Here is a 16899-nt window from a genome sequence, read left to right on the forward strand (position 1 = left end):
CTCCCTGGTCCCCACAAAGTACAGCTTCCATTTCTCAGGAATCTGGGCCAACCCGAGAAGATTCTGAGGCTTCCGAAACAGAACGAGAACACTGACAGAAAGCCTTCCCACTCCCAGCCTCCGTCTCTTTGAGACGGTAGCAGCTAGCCAAAGGCAGCACCGCCAGGCCCTCGAAAAGGCGGAGTCTGCAGGGCGCGGCCGGCGGGCGGAAGGGGCCTGAGGAGGGGCGGGGCTGGCGAAGGCGAGGCCCCGAGGCCGCTGTGTGGGGCTGGCCAAAGTGTGCCGGACGCCAGTGTCAATATATATCACCTGCTCCTTTAGTCCCTAAGCCCGTGCCGTTGCATTCTGGGAGCTACCGTTATCTATATTCTCTTTCCTGTTGCCTTGTCACTTTGATCGTTCGAGTGGTGTGAAAAGGTGGAATCCTAGAGTCAGGCACCTCCTAGGCACCAACAGAGGAAATAAGGGTGGCGGAGGGGTCCTTTGCTCGCGCCGAAATTTAAAGTAGTAAATAGTTCCGGTGCGGGTGCTGAGCTTGGGGCCGCTATGGCAGAGTTTGCCTCGTAGCACCTGCTACGAGTGGGTTGGTCTTCTCTCCGCTTCTGTGTCCGGGAGGAGCTTTGGGGGCTCCCCAAGCCCAGGCGACCTGAGGCAGCGGTAAGGCGGGTGCGTGCGCACGGCCGGTTGGGCCTGGCCTGGCGTCTTGGCGGGAAATGGGGGTCGGGAGCAGGAGGATGGGTAGCAAAGGATCTCCGTTGATAATTAGTAGCTGGCGGAGGAGGTGTAGAGAGGAAGGCCGGGGGAGCCGAGGAGACGGACTGAGTAAAAGTAAGAAGCTGGAGAATATGAGATTCATCTCATCCCTTTAATAAATAGTCAGTGACCTTCCCTCCCCCAGGAGTCAGGCATGATTCGGGGATACAACGTGGGACCTAGGCGAAGATTCTGCAAGAACTCATAATCGTAATGGGCTGCCATGGACAAGTAATTACCATTTAGAGTCACCTTTAATTGTCATGAACGAAAAAAAAAAAGCCGAGTTGTGGGGATGAGTAAGGGTGCTCTTTTACGTAGGGAGGTCAGAATGGACCCCAGTGAGGTGACGTTTGAGCAAAGACTTGACTGTAGTAGACAGTGAGCCGTGCCAGTTTTGGAAAGAAGCACGTTATGGGCAAAGAGAATGGGGTGTGAAATAATCAGTAGTCTTTGTTAGCTAGAGTATGATAAATGTGGAAGGCAAGCCTGGAAAAATAGGTAGGAGAAGTGGTAAAGAGTCACGACTTCGAAGTTGAGTGGTTTGACTTCCAGGTAGTGGCTATCTTTTGTATATTTTTAAGTAGGCAAAAGATAGCATTACCGGAGAGAGGATAGTGTGGCAAGTGGCTATTTTATTTCGATTTTCCTGTCATTCTTGTTTTAGTCGCTCACATTTATTATGATTTCAGGTTTATATGCCACTTAACGTGGTGTTATTTCTGTATTTCAGTACAGAACTGGTTTGTGGCCTGTTTGATGCCTAGCAGAGGTTGATGGGCCCACGGCAATATCGAAAATGCATATTAAGTCAATCGTTCTGGAGGGATTCAAGTCCTATGCTCAGAGAACCGAAGTTAATGGTTTTGACCCCCTTTTCAATGCTATCACTGGTTTAAATGGTAGTGGAAAATCCAACATATTGGACTCCATCTGCTTTTTGTTGGGCATCTCCAACCTGTCTCAGGTAAAGTGTAAACTTTCTGATTTATGAGAACTTAAGTTTATTGGGAAATCCTCACTGAACTTAGGAGATTACTGCTGATGTTCTCGTCATTTGCATTTTTGTGCTTTATGTGAATTATTTTATACTTAACAGCAGTCTTGTAAGGAAAGTTTTTATTCTGTTAGATGAGAAAATAGAAATTTGGAGAGGTTGCCTTAGGTTTATCCTCTCAAGATGTTTAGGAGTAACACTAAAACTCAGACATTATGACTTTAAAGCAGGCACAATACAGAGTTTGTATTTTCACTCCTGTGTCATAATGCCTTTTCAAATCCTAATGGATTAGATGACTAATGAAAATCATAGGTGCTGTCTTCCCTTAAGTTGTGTAAGTTAACTTTTGTTAAGAAATGGATAGAAAACAATTCAGAGTTGAAGGGTTCTAAAGAAAGACTCCCTTTGTAGAAAGTCACCTGTTTTCCTTGCCAGTGGATGCAACTGCCTGTCCTTGTCTACTTAATGGGTTACTAGATTGGTGGGCTTTCCAACAGCAAGAAATCCATTTTTAGTGCTAATTTGTACAGCATGGAATTTTGCAGTGGGTAAACTTTTCTTCTTTTGTTTTAGGTTCGGGCTTCTAATTTACAAGATTTAGTTTACAAAAACGGGCAGGCTGGTATTACCAAAGCCTCGGTGTCAATTACTTTTGATAATTCTGACAAAAAGCAAAGTCCTTTAGGATTTGAGGTTCATGATGAAATCACAGTAACAAGGCAGGTGAGTGGCTGTTAAACAATTGAATACCCTAAGAACTTTTCATGTCCTATGTGGGTTTTTGGCAATATGGCTTTGCAAAAAGCGTTAAAATTCATGAGCAAAATTGCTGGATCAAATACTGACTAGATTCCTTCAGAATATCTTCTTATATTAAAATCTCGATCATGCAAATTCCATCATTAAGAGGATTGAAAGAGATCTCAAAAATTATCCATCCAGTATAAGGACTCAACCATGCTTAATTTTTTTTTAATGGTTTTTTTTCAGGTCACATGGTAACATGCTTAAATCTTGAACCATACTCTAATCTTCATTGGCAGTTCTTGAACACCGCCAGTACCTGAGATCTTGCTGTTTTCTGAGATAAACCATTCTGTTTTGGGACAGGTCTTATTAGAAAGTTACTCCTATAAATTCAGCCTAAGTCTGCTGTCTTAAAGTTTTACTCATTGATCCTGATCCTCTTGAGAGCACCAAGAGTGAATCCAATTTATTCCATATTTCAATATTTAAAAGATCTACAAGTGTAAATGTTTTCTAAGTGAAATTTCACCAGGTCTCTGACCTGATGATGTTTGTTTCTAGTTCCTTCACTTGCCTGATCACACCACAGTATGTTCCAGTTGCCTCTTGCCCCCCATCTATCTGTCCATCTGTTGTTTTTAAGGCATGGCACCTCAGATTGTGTGTGTCAAAGTTGGTCTAGTTAGAACAGAATTAAGCAGAATTATTACTTTTCATTTTAGATACTCTGCTTCTATTTTTTCCCAGTATGGCATTGGAGTGTTCCTAATACATTATTGGTTTATAGAATATTTACTTGAAACCACTCTGACTTTTTTCAGGTGTGATACTTCTCAGCTGTATTACTGCCATTCTTTCATGTATGCAGGTTTTTGAAGCCAATGAAGAACCTTACATTTGTCCCTTAAATATTTTTCTTATTGTAGTTGGATAATGTTTTCAGCTTGTCAGAATTTTGTTTTTAAAAATCTGTCTGCTCCCATTTACTCTCCATTTTAGCATTATGTTACTTACAGATTTTCTCTTCTAATTTAATGAAAGTATCTGATTAAAAGAAAAATGGTTGACTAGGTTGGGACAGAATCCTATTCTTTGTCCTTAGGCTTCCATCAAATAATTACCCCATAAAAATTGTCACTAATTGTTACTAATATACCTGATTGTTTCTGTCTCATTTAGGCAGTAGGCCTGTATATTTACCAAAATATTGTCATACAGTCCTTGTCAAATTACTTATGGTAGGTGTATTAGATTTGTCTTTAAGGACCTTAAAACCTGGGGGGTGAGACAGTCTTACCCAATAAATGATGGTGTAAGTATGATAATAGAATATGAATAGTGTCTGGCTTCACTTGTTCTTAATGAACCCATTCAGTACTCTTTTTTTTTTTAAGGAATCACAGTCATGTCTTCATTAATGCTTTTTAGAATCTTGTCAAGAGTTGATGTCAAGCTGCTTGTCTTTAGGTTTTAATATCTGACTTCTGTTCCCCTTGAAACGTAGAAAAAGAGAGGTAAACCTCTGAGTATGGAAAAATTACATAAAGAAGATGATAAGGAAAGGAAAATATATTTTACACATACTGGGGAACATAAAGCTTCATTAACCTTATGGAGATGGAAACATAAACACCTTAGAGACCTAGTCCAATGTAAGGTAGATTAGGAGGCCTGTGGTTGGTTATATAACTAGTTAGCAAAAGTACCTGGATTGGAAGCTTGTTGTCCTGACTCAAGTTAGTGTTTTTGACCATGTCATGCTTCCACTGTTTACTCAGAATTGGTTTTTGTTTACCATTAGTTGGACAGAACGAATAAGTGCAAAGTAATATACTTTGTAATTTATCATTTTAGTACAAAGCATGTGTGTACATTCATATTTTTAAGAATTCTTCCTTTTTTAGGTGGTTATTGGTGGCAGAAATAAATATTTAATCAATGGAGTAAATGCAAACAACACCAGAGTACAGGATCTCTTCTGTTCTGTTGGCCTTAATGTTAACAACCCTCACTTTCTCATCATGCAGGTATTTTGTTTGAGGTTTTTATATCTCTTTCATAATGGTTTTGATATCTTTTAAGTACTACAATAGAAATATCTTCTTTTTTGGATTTTCCATTTGCTATTATGCAGTGTTTGGGGACCTATTAAGAAATGTGGTTTAATTATTTGCACTGATATCTTCTACCATATTACATACATTTGAATTTTGGAGAATGTTTAGAAATTTTTCTTGAATTTTATTTTATCACTAAAAGAACAATACATGTTAACTATTTAAAATTGTAATATCGTCTTTTATTGTTAGATTAAAGCATTTTAATATTTTAAACATAAAGGTTTTAGTAATTTTCTTGTTTAGAGACTTATGCAAATGAAAAGTAAAGACTGATGTTGTCTTGAACTTCTGTTATTTCACTTGACTCATCCTTGAGAGAGTCATGGTAAGGCTAATGGGAAGATCCTGATGGGACCAAAATAAAAATATTTTCACTACATCACAGTTTCAAAGCTGGAAGTTTGCTTCAAGTGAATCTAAGTCCTAATAATGATTCTCTGAGTGTGCAGGGTTTTTTGTCTTGTTTGGTTTGGGTAATGAATGAATTTAATGATTTTATGGCATTGGAATAAAACATTTTTAATTTTATTTGAGGCCTAGAAATGTGTCCTCTATTTCATGAAATTATTTTGGAAGGATATCATTCAAAGAAATCAAGAAATGTTCATTATTTATGCTAAAATATATCTATTACTTTCCATTTTTAAAATTGGATGTTTCTGCACCTTTAATATTAACTGTCTCAGAAAAATGATCCGAGTTAACTTTGTATCATCATCTAATACGTTATTTCATTTGTATCATTTAGTAACTTATGTAACATATCACTGGTAAGTCAGGAAGTAAATAGCAAAGTTCCAAAATTATAGAATTAATATAAGCTATCTTTGGTAACAAATTTAACAAAAGAAACATCTTTTCATGTAGGTAGAGATAGACCTCCCCCAAGACTGGTATATTGAGATTCAGAGGCTTCAGAAGAGATAAACATGAATGCCTTTAGGTTGAATTTTCTATAATTTATTATGATTATAGTAAGTTTACCACTTTATTTTCAGGGCCGAATTACAAAAGTATTGAATATGAAACCTCCAGAGGTAAGAGTACTATATATAACATTAAAAATAGTAATTATAGATACTGTTTTAATCTTCTAGGCAATCAGCTTTTTAATATAATTTCTTCTAATTACAAAGTTCTTGGAAATATTGTTTAGGAATGATTATTAAAGAAAGTAATTTGTTTATTTGGCAGTATGCCCAATATTAAAAGAAATTTGACTGTATAATGTGGTCTTGCTCAACTGATGTTCTGCATCAGGATTCATCCCTACAAAAAAACCTTATAGAAGATTTCTATAAAATTACTGTATTTAACTCTTTTGGTCTATTTTGGTGATTATTTTGGTAGGATTCTTAGGTCAAGACAATAAATGATATATTTAATGTAAACTCCAATGAGACACTTTGTCTTGGATTCTTAAAACATTAATAACAATTGTCATTCCAGATTTTATCCATGATAGAAGAAGCAGCTGGAACCAGGATGTATGAGTACAAAAAAATAGCTGCCCAGAAAACTATAGAAAAAAAGGAGGCTAAGCTGAAAGAAATTAAGACGGTAATTAAATTTTTATGAAACATTTTTAGAGAAGAGTGTAATCTTGCATTTGGAGTTTGTGCTATACAGATAGAATTTTTTTTTTCTCAGTTCAGTTTTCCATAGTTTTCCATGCCACTTCTCTTTTAAAAATTTTTTATGGTACTTTTCATACTGAAAATATTGATTTTTTTTTTCCTTTATTTTCCAGATACTTGAAGAAGAGATTACTCCAACCATTCAAAAATTAAAAGAGGTATATACTATATATGGGCGGATAGTCAGAATGTGTGGTGATATATTCAAAATTATGCACATAGGGATGAAGTATATATTATTTCTTGTGGATTTTTTTTCTGGAATGAGATAAGGGGTTAGAATTGGTACTCTATAACTCAGTTTTCTGCTTGCAGAGAATATGTGCTTCATGTCTATTAAGTCATAATGATATTGGAGAATGATCTTCCTAATCTCAGAAAACGATATGTCAGATTTTAATTATTGAAGGAACGAGTCTGAATTTCCCTGGATGATTTGACTAGAAAAACATTTCTCAACTGTATAGCACTCTTAGTAACCCTTGTTGGTAGAATGAATAACTTCTAGGATAAGAGAGGCTAGCACTGTAATTATTGCTGTCAGGGCATTTTGTAAGTGAAAGGTATTGAAATGGAGTTAACTCTGATTTTTTGCAGCTCCTGTTACCATAAAACTTGGCTATGTTTCAGTGAAAGAATACATTTATAAACTACATTGTTTTTTATAGATATCCATTGAGGAATTTGTTAAGTGCTCATTAAAATTTGGTAATGCTGAAAGCTGTTTTATTAATCCTTATAGTAATGTAGGTGGTGTTGGAAAAAATGAAAAGATTGTGATCTTGAAGGTACCCTTTTTGTATGCATGATTGAAAAATATATTTAATAGTGTATCACTATTGGGTATATAGATTATCTTTGTAGACTTCTTATTGCCACCAGTTTATGAACTTATGTTTCTTTGTTAATCCCAACTGCTTGATTATATATTTAGAAGAATTAGCTACATAGGATTCACTAGAGATGGTATGATGTTATCTAAAAAGCCAGAGTTTTCATGTAATGTAAAGTTTACTAAAATTTAAAATGCCATGATCATTCAATATGAGACAAAAATCTATTATATCTGTAATGGGAAATATGATACATGTTGTGGCTTGATTCTTTCCAAATTTGTTTTAAAAATATAAATTTTGAGTTATTCTTCATTGGTGACCTCTCTTTCAGGAAAGATCTTCCTACTTGGAGTACCAAAAAGTAATGAGAGAAATAGAACATTTGAGTCGATTATACATTGCTTATCAGTTTTTGCTGGCTGAAGATACCAAAGCACGCTCGGCTGAGGAGTTAAAAGAAATGCAGGATAAAGTTGTAAAGCTTCAAGAAGAATTGTCTGAGAATGATAAAAAAATAAAAACACTTAATCATGAAATAGAAGAATTAGAAAAAAGAAAAGATAAGGTCTGGACATATATATTAGTACAGATAATATAATCTGAAAAAAATACATACAATAACTAGGGTTCACTGGGCATTGTATTCCATATCAATTTGTTACTCTTAAAGTAGGATAATGAAATAGCTTGTAAAAAAGTAAATATTTCATATGGGAATCATATAAGAAAATGACAACATGAACAGATTTTGAATAATTTGATTGAATTGGGTGCATTTGATTATAGGAAATTGGAGGCATACTCCGATCTTTAGAAGAGGCTCTTGCAGAGGCCCAGCGAGTTAATACTAAATCTCAAAGTGCATTTGATCTCAAGAAGACAAATCTGGCAAGTGAAGAAAACAAACGCACAGAACTGGAAAAAAATATGGCTGAGGTAAGCAAATAAGCCTAATTTCATTGCAGCTAGTGTACATTTATCCATTCAGTAAATATTTGGTTTGTCTACTATAAGCTAAGTATAGTTATTTGGGCTGGGGATATAGCAATGGACAAAATGGTCAAAATTCCTTGCCTTGTGGGTCCCTCATTCCAGTGGGGGAGATGATGATAAAAATAAATAAAATGTATAGCATGTTATATAGTGATAACTGATGTGGAGAAAAAGAAAAGCAGGGAAAGGGAGTGGGAGTATAGGCATAGAGTGCATTTTGGGATTTTAAATTGAGTAGCCATTGAAGTATGGAGTTACCATTAGGTAAGATGGAAAACAGGAAGAACAGGTTTGAGTGGAGACAATAAATACAGTGCAAACATAATAGGTTTGAGGTGCCTGTTAGACACATTGAGTGCTGATGCTGATTAGGTAATTAAATATGTGAGTATTGAATCCAGGCAAAAATACAAATTTGGGGGTCATCAATATATACAGGATATTTAAATCCACAGGACTACCTAAAATTATTAAGGGTGTGAGTATATAAGAAGAAAAGAGGTTTAAGGTTTGAGTGCTGAATACTTCAACATTAGAAGTTAGAGGACGTGAGAAAGAATGAGCAAAGAGATTGAAGAGGTATGAGCAAAGTCTCAGGTCAGTAAGTTTGCATGGAGGCCAAATGTAAAAGGTATTTCAAGGAGAGGTGGCCATGAGTTCCTGATTAGAGTGTGCCTTCTCTCACAGAATGAAGGCAAAAACATTTAAGAATGTGTATACATAATTTTTTGAGAAGTTTTCTGAAAAGAAGGCTAAATAGGGAGCTAACTGGAGAGTAATGTACAAGTAAGAGATTTTTTTGGCTTGATTTTACATTGGATAAATAACAAATTGTACTGATGGAAAAGATCCAGTAGAAAAGGCATCATTTGTGATGCAGAAAAGAGAGATTGGAGAATTATTAAAACAAGGTTCCTCAGTAGATGAGAGTTGAATGGAAACTATACAATTAGATGAGGACACCTTTGCAAGTAGTAGGACTTGGTCATCCATAGTAACAGAATACTCAAATATATAGTCTCATATACAGGTAGATAAGTAGGTGTGTGATTGGAGCTTATGGAACTTCTTTTGAGGGTGAATCTGTTGTCCCAGTGCAAATATACATTTGTCTTTTCATTGAAAAAAATAACTTAATGAAAATATTCCTTTGTACTGTCCTATTAGATGTATTTGCATGTTCAATTATCAACTTAAACAGTAGGGTAAAAATTTAGACAAAAGCAATATGAATGTGATATAGCAGCAGTCTGTGTTGTGACACACAGCAGCTGAAATCAGTGCATCAGATTTTTTCATTTTTTTGAGACAGAGTCTCACTCTGTTGCCCTGGCTAGAGTGCTGTGGCATTAGCCTAGCTCACAGCAACTCAGACTTCTGGGCTCAGGCGATCCTCCTGCCTCAGCCTCCCGAGTAGCTGGGGCTACAGGCATGCGCCACCATGCCCGGCTAAATTTTTCTGTATGTTTTTAGTTGTCCAGCTAATTTCTTTCTATTTTTAGTAGAGACGGGCTCTCGCTCTTGCTCAGGCTGGTCTAGAACTCCTGAGCTCGGACGATCTACCCGCCTTGGCCTCCCAGAGTGCTAGGATTACAGGTGTGAGCCATCACACCCAGCCAGATTTTTTTTTTTTTAGTTGGGGTTTGTAAAGCTCTAAAGTATAGACCTTCCTTGGTTTTGGTGCATTTTTCCTTAATCATATCAGGTCCTTAAGGTTCACGTAGTGGCACTGGTTACTCCTTTTTTGTCTTCTTTTTTGCATCCCCTTATTCTTCCCGATCTCTAAATTTTAGCATAAAAATTAGCATCCAGGGTTAATACTCAGACATCTATATACACTCCTTCAGCCCTATTGCTTTACATACCATCTCCATGTTGATGCCTTCCAAATCTATAACTAGGCTTAAATCTTTCCCTTGACTCTGAAGAAGGTTCTCTGTGCACTGATTACCAGCCTGAGGTTAGTTAGACAAGACACACTCATATATGACATATTACATGAAGTGGATTTATTACTTATGGATAGGCAACAAGGGAAAACAAAAGTCTACGATTTGTTGCAAGCTTCATAGCTGAATGGCTGGGATCCTGGGCTAGTGAAAATGCATTCTGGCTATGGCTCAACAATCCTCAAGGAGATTATGTCAGTCAAGGTGTTACATCCATCTGAGGAGACAAACCTCCCCTTTTTCCAGATTCATGCCTGTAGGGCATGCATTCTAAAGCAAATAGGAAAAAGTTTGGTTAATAACACTGATACTAGGATTTCATAGGTGCTAACAGATGATTAGAAATGCTGAGATTGGGATTTTACAGGTGCAGTCTAATCAGATAGCTGCCTGGTCCACCTCTACCCCCAGCAAGCTCTGTGTTTCTCAACATACACAGTGTACTGTTTCCCTTGTGCTGGAGTGTAGTATTTGATGTCCATACTGCCCTTGTCATATGGTGGTACCATCCTTTAATGTCCCTCAGTTGCTTTATGAGTCAGCTGTTCCATTGTTGAGTGGCTCCATTGGCCTGTGGGTGACAGGGTACATGAAAAGTTTATCTTCTTCCATAAGAGAGTGCCCTTTGCCATGTTGCTTGGGCAGTAAAGGATGTTCCTTGATCAGAGTAAAGTCTGATGGGGTATCTAAAAATATGACAAATTTCTTTCAAGCGTGGCCTCAGCATCCACATGAGTGACATATATTTGTCCCTTTCAGGCAGCAAGCTGTTGCCATAGTCCTTGTCTACACATAGTGGATCTTTTATCAGTGTAGTCACTGAGTTGCCATTCTCTTGACAAGATGGCTAGGCTGCTGGCAACAGCCCATGAGTTGGTGAACATATAGCAAGATATGATGGTAGAGTGACCTGAGTAGACATCACCACTGCCTGTGGTTTGGCCCACTGGGCAGAATATCCATGTTCAGTCTCAAATGATGGCTATTCATTGGCCTGATGTTGGCTACAGTCCAGTGGACCCTTTCTGCCTTGTTTCACTCAGAATCTTGGGCCCTAGGTAGCCAGAGGAGGAGTCAAAGCATCCCCTCTGGGTCACTTGGACCCTTCTAGTAAGCTAGTCATTTGTTTGTGGAGCCTAGTGATCCCTTGGTGTTCCGATTGGACCTGATCTCAAATATATCATTTCCATTTGATAATTGAGCTCTGTTGAGCTTAGCCAAATTATTGGTGAGTTTTGTAAGCATCCAAGTAAGAATGGGAAGTTCAAGTTGCAGACACATATGTATGGCATACTAGCCTTCACTTGTTCAGTCTCTACCAGTACACAACAGTGAGTAAGGAGTTACCATTCATAAGGATTATGTCTGGTGGCTGCCTTAGGCAATTTACAAGTTGGAAAATCTGTGAGGCTAGTGCACTCCAGTGGCAATTTTCTGTTGCCGCAGACTCTAGTCAGCGTGCATGGAATTTGTGGATACTGTCATTGCATGGGGCTAGCAGGTTCTAAAGGTTTTAAAAGCACCTGAGCCACAAAGTGTTAAATTACTTCCAAGGTCTGTAAAAGGCCCCAGTCAAAGTTGGCAGCTTGTTTGGTCACCTTGATTGAGGGAGCCAAAAGAACACCCACATGGGGTATATATTGTGTTTAGTACCCCAGAGGCCTCCCAGCTGACAGGCTTCCTTTTTTTTTGAGACAGAGTCTCACTTTGTTGCCCAGGCTAGAGTGAGTGCCGTGGCATCAGCCTCACTCACAGCAACCTCAAACTCCTGGGCTCAAGCGATCCTCCTGCCTCAGCCTCCCGAGTAGCTGGGACTATAGGCATGCACCACCATGCCCGGCTAATTTTTTTTCTATCTATATTAGTTGGCCAATTAGTTTCTTTCTATTTATAGTAGAGACGGGGTCTCGCTCTTGCTCAGGGTGGTTTCGAACTCCTGACCTCGAGCAATCCGCCCGCCTCGGCCTCCCAGAGTGCTAGGATTACAGGCGTGAGCCACCGCGCCCGCCCGGCCCAGGCTTCCTTTTTATTAGTAGGTGCTACCAAGGCCAAGAATTTCTGTTTATGTTACTCACTATGCTCTTACTGCAGTTCTTCAAACACCCAAACATGTTCCAGGGATTGTCAAGTATACTGCCCTCCACCTAAGTATTTTCATGGTAATTCCTCTCTCTTCAGTCTTCTGTTCAAATGTTATCTCACAAAGGCCTTCCCTTATTATTCTTATTAAAATAGTACTTCCCATCACTTTCTGTCCCCTTACCTCGCTTTATTTGTTTACTGTCTTCCACCTGTGAATATGCCTCCCTGAGGACAGGGTCATAGTCTGTGTCTTAATGTCTTAGAAGAGTGCCTACTGTATAGTAAGTGCCTAATAAATATTTGATGAATCATGAACTGATCAAGTGGGCCAAAATTTGTGGTCACTTTCTTGCAAATAAGATAGCTAGATTTTTTTTTTCTTTTTTCATTGCTGGTATCTTGCATAGTGTCAGATAATCTGGTAATATTACTTAAAAAGTATTAAATATTAGTAATACTTTCCTTATACCTGTTTAGTACTTAAATTTTATGGCTTTTAGTAATTTATAAAATATTTTCATGTACATGCTCTTAATCCTAAAACTTCTACTTTTAAGCTTAGTGCAGGATGACTATTATTTCAACTTTATAGCTTTAGAAGTTGATTTTTAGTTTCTTCAAGTGGTTTGTTTAAATATGCAATGATTTTTAGCTCAGTTTCTCTTAGATTTGATAATATATGAATGAAAATATTTCAGGTAGCATAAGACTTACATTTATCCCCCAAACTGAGAATGAATTTCAAAGTAATAATTCAGTATTTATAAAGTTATGGTGGTTGAATTATTTTCTTTATCACGCTTACTTCAAATTGCTATGAAATGTGATAAGGTGAGGGTATATGTGTGTAAGAAAGTGAATGTTTTTCCTAACATACATTTTTCAATTTGAAATTCTTCCTGAAGGACTCTAAAACTTTAGCAGGGAAGGAAAAAGAAGTTAAAAAGATAACAGATGGGCTACATGCCCTTCAAGAAGCAAGTAATAAAGATGCCGAAGCTTTGGCTGCCGCACAGCAGCACTTCAATGCTGTTTCTGCTGGCCTGTCCAGCAGTGAAGATGGAGCAGAAGCAACGCTAGCCACTCAGATGATGGCCTGTAAAAATGATATAAGTAAAGCTCAGACAGAAGCCAAACAGGTAACTACAGACATTAAGCAGTGTGTGCTTACTTTTTTTTTCTTTTAAGAAGTATCTTTTCACATTATGCTTTGGCATTTGTTACAAAATGCTGAAAATAATCAGTGTCAGTGAACATATTTTCTTTATTCTGTCTGCATCTCTGTGGTACCTAATACAGCAAAAATATATGATAATTGCTAAATATTGATTTAGCAATTTAATTTGTCAAGATGCTATAAAACATAAATTATCTTAATTCAGTTCATAAGTGCAATAAATGCTTTGCCCTGTTTACGCATTGTGTGGAATATTGGACGTTAGTCAATTCTCATCCTTTTTGGCTATTTGTTTTTATTGAGCTCATAGTGTTGAAGTCTTAGGCTTTAACAGGAACAAAAAAAAAACCCTTTCCTCTCCATTGCTTTGCTTTTCCTACTTAGTTCTTAAAAACCTTGTTTCTGGAACTTTGCAACATCTTTCTAGGATGTCTCTTCACGTGACCTCACATTCACACATTCCAATCTTTGGTCTACCTACTCCAATTTCTTAATCTTCTGAGTCTTGTCAATCTATGTAATGTTTGTCAAATATGGTCACATAGTATAAAGTCCTATGAACACAAGAGACAGAAAAAAAAATATATGTGCATATATATATTGCTGATAGAAAAAAATATATATATGTGCATATATACACACACATACACACAGTCACAAACACACACAGGTCATTCCTTTCATTTTTTAATGGAGGATGCAGCTTTTAAATGTGCACGCAAATATGTGAGATTGTGCATTAATCCTATTCAGGTTTTTCTGTGTATTTGCAACTTTTTCATTCAGGGCTGACAGAAATGTTAGTCACAAAAATTTATAAGAATTCAACAACAGAAAGACTTGAAAGTATTCTCAATTTTTCTATTCACTTGTTTTATAAAAGAGCTATGAAAAATCTTGTATTATTCAGTTTTAGGGGGAGGATACTCCCTAATACATCTTGACAATACTAGTTCATGGTTTTAAGAAGCAGTGCTCAGTTGTATAAACTTCAGATGTATTAAGGTCTGATGTATTTATATAGTGCTAGTATCTAAATATTTGTCTCCTACCATTTAAATTTCTCTGTCAATTTAGCTTCCTTTTCCTATATAATCTTATTTCTCATTGCTCAGTGCAGCTTTTCCACTGTTATTGAACAGTACTCACAAATGTATACATACAAATAACATGTAAATGGAAAGGAAGGAAGGAAGGTAGAGTTTTGATTTGTAGCTTTCTATTGTGGTTTTAATTTAACCAGCTACTGACATTTTTAATGTGATACAGTTTTTCAACCTTGTTAATATGTCATGTTTTATAAATGTTAAAATATGGACTTATATTGCAAATTGTTTAATAATTTATATTATATATTAGTTTATACTCCATGTAATTTCTTGAGGAGAAAATACTGGGAAATGGTCAATCTGTTGAAATGCTAATCCAAGAGACCAGTTATGTTTTCTAGGCTAAGGTCTCTTAATTAAACCAATCTGATTCTGTGCCCATTTAATTACTTGCATTATCTGCTTCATATGTCATATAGTCTGTTACATTTTTGTATCACAGGCTCAGATGAAGTTGAAACATGCCCAGCAGGAATTAAAGAATAAACAAGCTGAAGTTAAGAAGATGGATAGTGGCTATAGGAAGGATCAAGAAGCTTTAGAAGCTGTAAAGAGAGTTAAAGAAAAACTTGAAGCTGAAATGAAAAAGCTAAATTATGAAGGTTTGCTTTTAAAAACATGATAAATTATTAGGAGGGTAGTGATTGTTGATAAAAATAATTTAAATAAAGGAAATAAGGAAGTAGAAAACACTTTACCCTCTTAATGGGTATTAGTATAAGAAGTATTTGTAAAAATAGAAAAATATCTAATTATAAAACAGTGCTTTGAATTTTTGGGAACTCAGTATTGAGTTTCCTGTTTTAATCATTTGAAAGCTCAAAAATGTCATTTGTATATTTCTACATAAATAGGCATTCAATTTATTGTGTTGTTTCTTAGAATGAAAATTTTGTTTGTTGTTGGAAATAATATCTACATTTGGTAGAAATTTGAATGTTAAGCATTTTTTTAATTTAATACTTATCAGAAATTTATATTTTGCTTCTAGGAATGCTTTTGATTGAAATAGAGTTTACCTATATTTTCCTTAAAACTGTAGAATGAGTTTTTAAAATTTGGTTTCTATTTGTTTCTGATTTACTCTTCAGAAAATAAGGAGGAAAGACTTTTGGAAAAGCGCAGGCAGCTGTCCCGTGATATCAGTAGATTGAAAGAAACATATGAAGCACTCTTGGCCAGATTTCCCAATCTTCGATTTGCATACAAGTGAGAGATTTAAATTTTGAATTTTATCATAGTAATAACCAAGACATGTTTTTATTTAAGCTGGAAGCAGTCTGAAAATTTTAACACCAAAATTTTTGTATGGAACTTCTTGTAAGCTGCTTTTCTTTAATGGATATTTTTTCCTTAAACATTTATTGAAATGCTTCAAATGTTGGCAGGGGGAATTCTTGTGAAATTTAATGGCTGCTGATGCCACTAATCTTAAAACCAAAATGAGAGGAATTTAATCTCAGTTCAAAGTATCTAAAGTTGTTCTGTCATTATTGTTAAATATCTACATTTATGTCTTATAACTTGTTTAGCTATGTGGGTTTTCTTATGGAATACTTACAGTAATCATATGTATTGTCACAATGAGGACATCAGAGTTGTTTTCATTACATTGAAAATATACCGAAATATCTATTGATTGATTTAAAAACAACAGCTGGCTAGTCATTTGGAACATGTTAAAATTTTTGTTTTCTTAAAACTATGTGATTCTTCTACTTTGTTTAATGTATTGTCCAAAAGAGTATTTGACTGATAAAATATGCCTTTCTCTATTTTCTTATCTAAGATTAATTTTTGTAACTTTTCTATTTTAGGGATCCAGAGAAGAACTGGAATAGAAATTGTGTGAAAGGACTTGTAGCTTCTCTGATTAGTGTGAAAGATACTTCTGCAACTACAGCTTTAGAATTGGTGGCTGGGGAACGACTCTACAATGTTGTAGTAGACACAGAGGTAAATTGATTTTAATAAAGAATATTAAAAAGTGCCGTGTAGCTTGAAAAGTTACATGCTGCTAGAAGCATTGGATGCTCTCTTGATGTTTTAAGATTCTCTTTTAAGGTCACTTATCTTTATAGGGTAAAATTGTTCAGTTAATGACTTTTGGGTAATTATACTTTAAAGGAAGTCTCATGCTTAATTAGTAAATCAGAATGCATATTATCAATCAGTCTTTTTGGATATTGTTTTTGCTGTGCGACTTCGAATTTACTTAAATTTGTGAAATAATCTGGGAATAAATGACCTGTTTTTAATGTCAGTCTTCCCATCAAGGTAATAGTGAATTTTATCTGCGTTTCTTCAATTCTCATTTTTTATCCCTCTGTAGAGTGCTCTTCTTCCTTCATATGAGTCCGAAAAGGCATTGTTGAATTTACTTTCTTCTGTCTTTTTAATTTTTTATTGCATATGTTTAAGGTGTACAATATATATACATATATGTGTGTGTGTATATATATATATTTTTTTTTTAGAGACTGAGTCTTGCTCTGT

The 16899-nt window shown here is 36.0% G+C and overlaps 1 protein-coding gene across 5 annotated transcripts in view; it reads left to right on the forward strand.

Annotated features, from left to right (window-relative positions):
* Positions 1–421: 421 nt before the first annotated feature.
* SMC2 (structural maintenance of chromosomes 2) overlaps positions 422–16899 on the forward strand; it is a 48459-nt gene continuing 31981 nt past the window's right edge. Inside the window, exons 1-13 of one of the 5 annotated variants that reach the window (XM_012753786.3) lie at positions 422–666; positions 1487–1720; positions 2327–2476; positions 4405–4527; positions 5619–5657; positions 6070–6180; positions 6371–6415; positions 7425–7658; positions 7880–8029; positions 13023–13256; positions 14846–15005; positions 15495–15612; positions 16221–16359. In XM_012753786.3, the coding sequence (XP_012609240.1) occupies positions 1553–1720; positions 2327–2476; positions 4405–4527; positions 5619–5657; positions 6070–6180; positions 6371–6415; positions 7425–7658; positions 7880–8029; positions 13023–13256; positions 14846–15005; positions 15495–15612; positions 16221–16359 (1671 nt within the window). In that variant the 5' untranslated portion in view covers positions 422–666; positions 1487–1552. The other 4 variants (XM_012753785.3, XM_012753787.3, XM_076008889.1 and 1 more) reach the window with 4 other exon arrangements.

This window comes from Microcebus murinus, chromosome 12 (genome assembly GCF_040939455.1).
Source record: "Microcebus murinus isolate Inina chromosome 12, M.murinus_Inina_mat1.0, whole genome shotgun sequence".
Classification (NCBI taxonomy): Eukaryota; Metazoa; Chordata; class Mammalia; order Primates; family Cheirogaleidae; genus Microcebus; species Microcebus murinus.